Source organism: Pelobates fuscus, chromosome 1, assembly GCF_036172605.1.
Source record: "Pelobates fuscus isolate aPelFus1 chromosome 1, aPelFus1.pri, whole genome shotgun sequence".
Taxonomy (NCBI): Eukaryota; Metazoa; Chordata; class Amphibia; order Anura; family Pelobatidae; genus Pelobates; species Pelobates fuscus.
Window position 1 is genome coordinate 404,818,929 of NC_086317.1, and position 8,659 is coordinate 404,827,587.

At 34.2% G+C, this 8,659-nt stretch overlaps 1 protein-coding gene across 1 annotated transcript in view; it reads left to right on the forward strand.

Moving 5' to 3' along the window:
* SCN8A (sodium voltage-gated channel alpha subunit 8) overlaps positions 1–7,789 on the forward strand; it is a 143,490-nt gene extending 135,701 nt beyond the window's left edge. Inside the window, exons 22-27 of the mRNA XM_063428129.1 lie at positions 1,149–1,433; positions 2,378–2,431; positions 3,146–3,283; positions 4,095–4,199; positions 5,418–5,688; positions 5,983–7,789. Coding sequence (XP_063284199.1) covers positions 1,149–1,433; positions 2,378–2,431; positions 3,146–3,283; positions 4,095–4,199; positions 5,418–5,688; positions 5,983–7,130 — 2,001 coding nt within the window. The 3' untranslated portion in view covers positions 7,131–7,789. The remainder of the gene's footprint in view (positions 1–1,148; positions 1,434–2,377; positions 2,432–3,145; positions 3,284–4,094; positions 4,200–5,417; positions 5,689–5,982) is intronic.
* The last annotated feature ends 870 nt before the right edge of the window (positions 7,790–8,659 follow it).

An 8,659-nucleotide genomic window follows, 5' to 3' on the forward strand; every position in this document is an offset into this window, starting at 1 on the left:
GATATCTTAGGCCGCAAGGGAGCAGTTAGTTCTTGACTTTCATGTGTTGGAAGCAGAAACAATTGGCAAGCAAAGATATCTTTGACAAGGGAAAAATAGTGTTGGCTAGATAACTGGTTCAGAGCATATCCAAAAAGACAAGTCTTGTGGGCTGTTCCTATGATGCAGTGGTTAGTACCTACCAAAAGTGGAGCAAGAAAGGACAGCTGGTGAACTGGAGTCAGGGTCTTAGGTGCCAAGGATCATTTTGAAGCATGAGCAATATCATATCTACCCATCTAACAATGCAAAGATAGAAAGTTTAAAATGCTTAAATTAATTCATTCATCTCTTATACATCATTGTTGTCAGAGCCCAGAAACGCTAAAAAAAATAGTGCAAAGATAAACACTAGCCTTTTATGCATTAAATATGCAAGAAGGAAGTGTTGTGGAGTATGTATGCTAGGGTAAAATAGGGAAACATTTCTTGGCTCCCACCTTTATGTAATTCTACTGCCGGAGTGCAGGAATGGCCATTGCGTAGAAGTTGTTTCAGAACAGCTTCCATGATGTTCAGGCAGACTTTCATCTGACAATACAGCATTGGACTTTGTACTTCTGCAAGTGCCAATGTTCTACTTCCTATGTCAACTTCCTTAGCATAATGAGAACAAGATAGGCTCAAGGCAAGCAAGGTTCCTTATAACCTTGCTAATTTCTTTATTTTAATATTTTGTATTGTCAGTACACATTGCAAGCTATATTAGCAACATCTTGACTTCTCAGGGAACACTAACACATTTTACTATGTATGCCTATCTTGAGAAGGTATTTATTGGGCAAATGAAGTTTGCAGCCTCCAACCTTCACTTCAATAGTAGTTTTTTTTTTCTGAAAGAGCCTTACAGCATTCTAGAAGGATGCTATCTTAAGAGTACATGAGATTTAATGACTTAGTCTGAAGGAAAACAACAAACAAAAAAAATGATGCACCATCAGGAGCAGACAGGATAATAGACAGGGAAAATAAAATGCATCCAAAGATTTCTTCACGTTCTACATACCTGTTAGTGGCCTTTAGCTCGAAACATTCCCTTATCAAAAACAACACATTTTAATATGCCAACTTGTGATTGTATTACTTGTGTTTCTCTCCATTCAATACAGGTGGTAGTCAATGCTTTGGTTGGTGCAATCCCATCCATTATGAATGTGTTGCTGGTCTGCCTTATATTCTGGCTGATTTTCAGCATCATGGGTGTCAATTTGTTTGCGGGCAAATACTACTATTGCTATAATGAGACACTTGGAGACAGATTTTTACCCGAGGATGTGAACAATCTAACAATGTGTGAAGATTTGATTGCAAGAAACTACACTGAGGTCAGATGGAGAAATGTGAAAATCAACTTTGATAACGTCGGCGCAGGATATCTTGCATTACTTCAAGTAGTAAGATTTCTATTTATTTGTGTCTCTTCTGTTATATATAAACACATGTGCACAGACACAAACAAAGAGAAAAAGTTGCAACATCTTAAAAAGAAAAACGCACTCAAAAATTGGAATTTCAGAATACATTTTTGAACCAGTAACATTATGTATTACAGAAACATTTAAAATTACTCAAGACTAATGTATAAAATATATTATTATCACACATGCATAGAGCCTCAGTACATTGAGTAATGTGTATGATAAACAAAAAGATAAAGGCAAAATTTTCCCAGTCAAAAAAACAGCAAGTTCATAATAATAGAGTAATTCCCTAAAAATTGCCAAGAATAAAATACTAGATTTTAGCGCAAAATAATTGAATTGTAAAAGTTTTCCAATATTAGCCTCTATTTAATATTTTTTGGAAAAGCTTTTACAACAATTTAATATTTTATTTTATATTGGATAAACTTTAGAATATATAAATATATAAATAAATAATAGAATATATAAATATATAAAAAATATTTTTCAAACTGTTGAATAATATTAAAAAGACGTATCCCAAAAATATTAGAGATCATCATTTTTCCAGTTCAGCCGTATTGGTCTAAAAGGTTAATATTCCGTGGTCAATATCCAACATTTCCAAGTCTAGGGAATAACACTGAAATATGTTTTAGAACTGTGCCCTAAGGTTTACAATGTATAGTTTTGTAGTTTGACATGACACTATCATACAATGAAAATAAAATATAAAAAGATTACATATCAAGGGGAATAGGTGCTAATATGTTGCAAAGTGCTTTAAAAGGAGCAATCGCCATTAAAATAAATAATAATAAGGTCTCTCAATCTTGTTTTGCCTTGATACATTTTTCTACAGTGATTTAATTGATAAATATCATAGATAATTATTTTTGTTCATTGGATGCAATTAACTTTTCTTGTCCGTTTAGGCTACATTTAAGGGCTGGATGGATATTATGTATGCAGCAGTGGATTCTAGAAAGGTGAGACCAAATCAGTGGTTTTTCACATAAGTTTAACATTTTGTTCTGTAAAGGGGCACATGGTGTAGAAAAAAACACTACAGTTTAATGTAGTGATCATTCTTCCAATTGTCTATGAGCACTCTCCTTCAGTTATTGTGTCAAATTGAGAGAAGTTCTCTCCCCCTCTGCAGCCAACTTAGTAAGAATTTTCTGATTTTGTTTAGACTGCATTGGAATCAATTTCGGGTTATCCTTGGATTATCTGTTTCTCATGATCTTGAATGAGTTAAAATGCCAAGTATTTTTTTTTTTTAACTCCAAATAGACTCCAAATCCACCAATTTGTGCAAATATATATATATATATATATTTTTTTTTTACAAATTTCTCTTTTTTTGTATTGTAACTATTAAAACATTTTTTGTAGCATCATGCTCATTCTCTGCAAATCAGCTAGTTAAATGTTTATTCCACAACGCGTTATTTGTGTCAAATTAACCCAACTTGATTTATTACAAAAAACTTATAGTATGTCTGGCGGTTTTGTGTTTATAAATCCATTTGTATTTCTTACAGAAAGTCCATTTTGCTTTCATTTTGCTATCTATGTTGCCTATTCTGTAACCACTGAAGTACCTCTATTGCTTGTGTAGATTGGTTTGTATAGCATGAGTACATTTGTATATTATTATCTACCAAAATACCTATTAACATAGAATCTTAAAATCACAGGTCCAGGATCAGCCAATATACGAGGATAACATCTATATGTACATTTATTTTGTAATTTTCATCATCTTTGGATCCTTCTTTACTCTCAACCTCTTTATTGGTGTAATTATTGATAACTTCAATCAACAAAAGAAAAAGATAAGTCATTTTTATAGATTACCTTCTTCAAGTGAATTTGTGAATATAAATTTCATTTATATTAACCATAAAATAAACTTACAATAATGAAAGTTATTACACTACAAAAATCCAGATTGCAAACACATATGATAAAAAGAACTTGCAGATTTCTTTACGTTTACCAGCCATTTAAACAGAAAATGTATATATTAAAAGAAGCTCCCAAAGGGAGACTTTACCCCCCCCCCCCCATCCCCACAAAAGTTCACTTAAAGCGAGCATTGTCTTTTTTACATCATACTACACACTACATCACATTAGTTATTAACTGATAATCAATAATATCCCACAATTTGGAAATCCACCATATTTCTTAAATAAACACACTCCTCTTTGACCTTCTCATAAAATGTGCCAGGTACAGGTCAAAAGAGAGCAGAGAGGGTAGAATTGGGGATTGGTTGGGAATATGGTAAGAGTGTAGATTAGATTTCTGAAAAGTCCCATGTAGGCTAATTATAAGAAAACACAGTAAAAACCTATTTAGTTTTAAAATGTTTTAAAAAGAATACATGCTGACATGTCAGCATATTTCATATTTTTCAGCCTTTTTATGTTATTGTTACTGCTGTTGTTATTATTAACCACTAGTATCTAAAAGGACACATTGGTTTAATATAAATGAATAAGATGTGCTGTACCTTTAAAATACACATTTCCCAAAAGGTGTGTTGTAAATGCTTAAAGTGTACGCACAATTTAAATGTGTCCAGGCAGTTTGCTTTTGTAAATACATGCAATTAATCAGTTTTGATTTCTCCTCCTTTACTTTGGAGGTCAGGACATCTTCATGACAGAGGAACAAAAAAAATACTATAACGCAATGAAGAAATTAGGCTCGAAGAAACCACAGAAACCCATTCCAAGACCTTTGGTAAGTAACCTATTAAATCAAATAACAGAGAAAGAAAGAAATAAAGCATCCAGTGGTACTGGCACATTAACTAACTACCTTGGCTGACACACTGATAATCTTGAAGAAAATGATGGTGGTACATTCTTACTAAAGGAACCTTGTACTCACTATAACAACTTCTTCTAATGAAGTTGTGATAGTGCCTACAGTTGTTCCCTTCCTTAGTGCCCACAAATAACAGGACTATTTAGAGGGCTAGGCAGAAACTTATGTATAGTAGGGCCAGTGCCACGCGTGCGCCTACGGTACCCAATGCTCCAATATGAGGAGCATTGGTTTGGATCAACATCCTGGAGACTCTACTCCAAGATGATATCAGGCGAGGAGGAACTAAGGCGAGGGAGTCTCCTGATCCTGAATAAAACTGCTTTCCATTTGCACTACTCTGTGAAACCTTTGGAATTTGATTATAAATACTTCTAAGGGACTGCGAATCCATGGTGCTTTAGGTGTGGTAGCATACTCTATTGGTTTCCCTGAGTGCAACGTACTTTTGGAATTGGATAATCATTATTTCATGTTCCCTTCAGATATTTGTTAAAATCTTAGCAAGGATATGTTTACTTATGTTTTAACATATACATTTCAAGAGGTAATTTATTTTATTAGCAGAAAACAGGATACAAATTTAATCTGGTGGCTAATGATTGGGTAGTCTGTTAACTAAATTAACCAGCTTGCACAATACAGACCAATTATATACTTGAAAAACTTTGTAACTATACAAAGTTGGATTGATTTGTCCAACACGGCTATTTGGGTATAAGTATTGGATTTTTAGTATACTAACCAACTCAGCAACCAACTGTATGGTGAGTATACCCAAATCTTAATAAAACTGCTCTGTAGATCAGATGGTCATTGTGTTCTTCTCTGTCAATACAATTTGCCTGTGTAGAATGAAATAAGTATTTGTGTATGTGTATACTAGTTTCAAACATTCCACTTGCAACTAGCACCTAAAAAAGTAGCCCCGGTATGTAGCAATTCACCCATAGAGAGTGTGACATGGATCCTTGCAGTGGGGAGTAACTTTTAAAGTCTTTCTAGTAGTGTACATTTTAAGACTATTTTCGTATAATTTATGTATCTGTGTGTGTATGTATATATGTATGTGTAACTGCAGATATCTTGTTATGCTTGTGCTGTTACTCTTGTTTATCTGATTTTAAACAGAACAGATTCCAGGGCGCCATCTTTGATATCATCACACAGCAAGCTTTCGATATCATTATTATGATACTCATTTGTCTGAACATGGTAACGATGATGGTTGAAACAGATGACCAGACTGATTACGCTGAGAACGTTCTCTACTGGATTAATGTCGTTTTTATTATCTTTTTTACCACGGAGTGTATCTTGAAATTATGTGCATTACGACATTATTACTTTACCATTGGATGGAATATTTTTGACTTTGTTGTTGTAATTCTATCTATTGTGGGTAAGTATGCCAAGATTTGTTACTTGTATTCATGCCTTTTAATATATTTGGAAGACATTTACAAGTGTAACTCAAAGTAGACTTTACCAAAGAACCTATAATGTGTATACAAAATGTATTTTATAGAATCAATATTTAAAATGTATAATTTGATCATATCCACAAAATAGATCTATATGTGCATGTAATTATATTATTACATATTCTTTTATTTTTGTTACCTTTACAGTAATGTAAGGAATATATTGTTGTGCCTGGATTTTGTTTAGTAAACAATATTTTTTTTCCCCTTAGGTATGTTTCTGGCGGATTTGATTACAAAATACTTTGTGTCACCCACATTATTCAGAGTAATTAGATTGGCTCGTATAGGCCGTATACTTCGCTTAATCAAAGGAGCCAAAGGAATACGAACCCTGCTTTTTGCCTTAATGATGTCACTGCCTGCCTTGTTTAATATTGGCCTTCTTCTCTTTTTGGTTATGTTTATATTCTCAATATTTGGGATGTCTAATTTTGCTTATGTCAAAAAAGAAGCAGGGATTGACGACATGTTCAACTTTGAGACCTTTGGCAATAGTATGATCTGCTTATTCCAGGTCACTACCTCCGCAGGTTGGGATGGATTATTGTTACCTATTTTAAATCGCCCACCAGACTGTGATGCCACTAAAGAGAATCCTGGAAGTCAGGTTAAAGGCGATTGTGGAAATCCATCTGTTGGGATTTTTTTCTTTGTTAGCTACATCATCATTTCTTTCCTGATTGTGGTAAATATGTACATTGCTATCATTCTGGAAAACTTCAGCGTAGCCACGGAAGAAAGTGCTGATCCATTAAGTGAGGATGATTTTGAAACATTTTATGAAATATGGGAGAAATTTGATCCAGATGCCACGCAGTTTATTCAGTTCAGCAAACTGCCAGATTTTGCAGATGCATTGGAGCATCCTTTGCGAGTTTCTAAGCCAAACACTATTGAGCTCATTGCCATGGATTTGCCCATGGTGAGTGGTGACAGAATACATTGTCTCGATATCCTCTTTGCCTTCACCAAGCGCGTCCTTGGAGAGAGCGGAGAATTGGATATATTGCGACAGCAAATGGAAGAAAGATTTGTGGCCTCTAACCCTTCTAAAGTGTCTTATGAGCCTATTACTACCACGCTCAGGCGCAAGCAAGAAGACGTGTCCGCTGTTATCATCCAGCAAGCTTACAGACGACACTTATTAAAAAGAGGATTTGTTTGTAGGAAGCATTCTTCAACAAAAATGGAGAATGGAGGAACAAATATGGACAAGAAAGAGGGCACCCCATCTACTGCATCACTTCCATCTTATGACAGTGTAACTAAACCTGAGAAGGAAAAACAAGAAAGGATAGAGGAAGCAATTAGAGAGCGGGCGAAAAAACAAAAACATGTCAGGGAATCCAAGTGTTGAAAAAAAAAAATTAAAAGTAATGTACACTTTTCAGATTTGCAAGCAAAAGATTGTTTACAAATTTAATAAATAGATCAATGCAGATCAGCTATGGAGACACTTACAGAATGTTCAATACCAAACAGTCTGCTTATTATGACATTGTTGCATCTATAGCAGTGACCCACCACCTGTTTAAGAAGGACTATTAAGACGCCTGACTGCAAGGATTTTATATGGTTGTACAGGTGGATACTGCATGTTTCACATCAATAAATGCAACCTAGGAGAAACCAAGAGAGCTGCAAGGATTAATACAATTCAGCAGCCAAATGGAGTTTATTTTCTCATTATTATGAAAATCAAAAAAGCACCATTTAGGGGGTTTGTTTGTTCATGCAAAACTATATTTGCAATGTTACGTTAGTTAAGCAGCAAAAAAAAAAAAAAGGAAAAAGAAAATGCGGCAAAAAAATAACAAAGCAAACAAACAAAAAAAATACATTAAGCCCATGTCATGTAACTTTCACACTTTATTTGATATATCTACATAATTTTTTTCTATATGGGCTTCATGTGATGGAAAATGTGAGATGGAAAATCAGGTTATAATTCAGGCTGATGAGAAATTGCTCAGGCCGATTCCAAAAAAAAAAAAAAAAATCATAAAAGAAGAAAAATCTAAATAAAATAAATTGTGCTCGTTCAATGCATAGAAATGACTTGCATGATGGCATGCTGTGATCAGGAATCATGCATGAAGACTCATAAAATGCATAACACCACTACTCTGTCCACTGCAGTGGGGAAGCCATACCATAAGTGTGAGGCAATCCACTGAATACTGAACACTGTATTTGGAGACAACCTAGTATATACCCTTCACCAATATTTACCAAAACTTTCAAACTTTTACAAATCATGGTTAGGGATTAAAACAGGCAGAAAGATTTGTGTACATTTAATAAAGTTATTTAAATACAATCACTCTTGCACATACTACAAACGGGGAAAAAAATCTAGTTGCTGCTCAAGGTTTCCTTTTATGGGATACAAAAAAAAAGACAAAAAATAGAAAAGCTTCTAATACTATGTCACTGTAAACCAAATCCTAGGGCTTATGAAATTATGCTTTTGTATTTTGCAATATTTTTAGTCTGCATTCTACAGAGGGTTATATATTTAGCAGAAGAAACAAAAGGCCGAACTGTTTAAAGTCCTTCGTTGGCAGAAATTAGGATACATCACTGGGTTTGGAAGTCAATGTTTATGCAAGTCACAATTCAGGCAATGTTTGGAATCTACAGAGGCTATTCTGTTCCCACTGGGGCAACCTTTGCAACTTGGCACTTTAATACGTATTGTTTTCTTTTCAAATGTTTTTGTTTTGTTTTGTATATCCATACCAATTTTTATAGCACATATAATAATAAAAAGCAAGTATGTCATTTTGGTTTGTTGGCCATCATCAAAACTCAGTATAGAGATAGTTTCCTCGGCTGTCATAACATAATTCAAAAAATGCGAAAGCCTAACATCTGACCCACTGC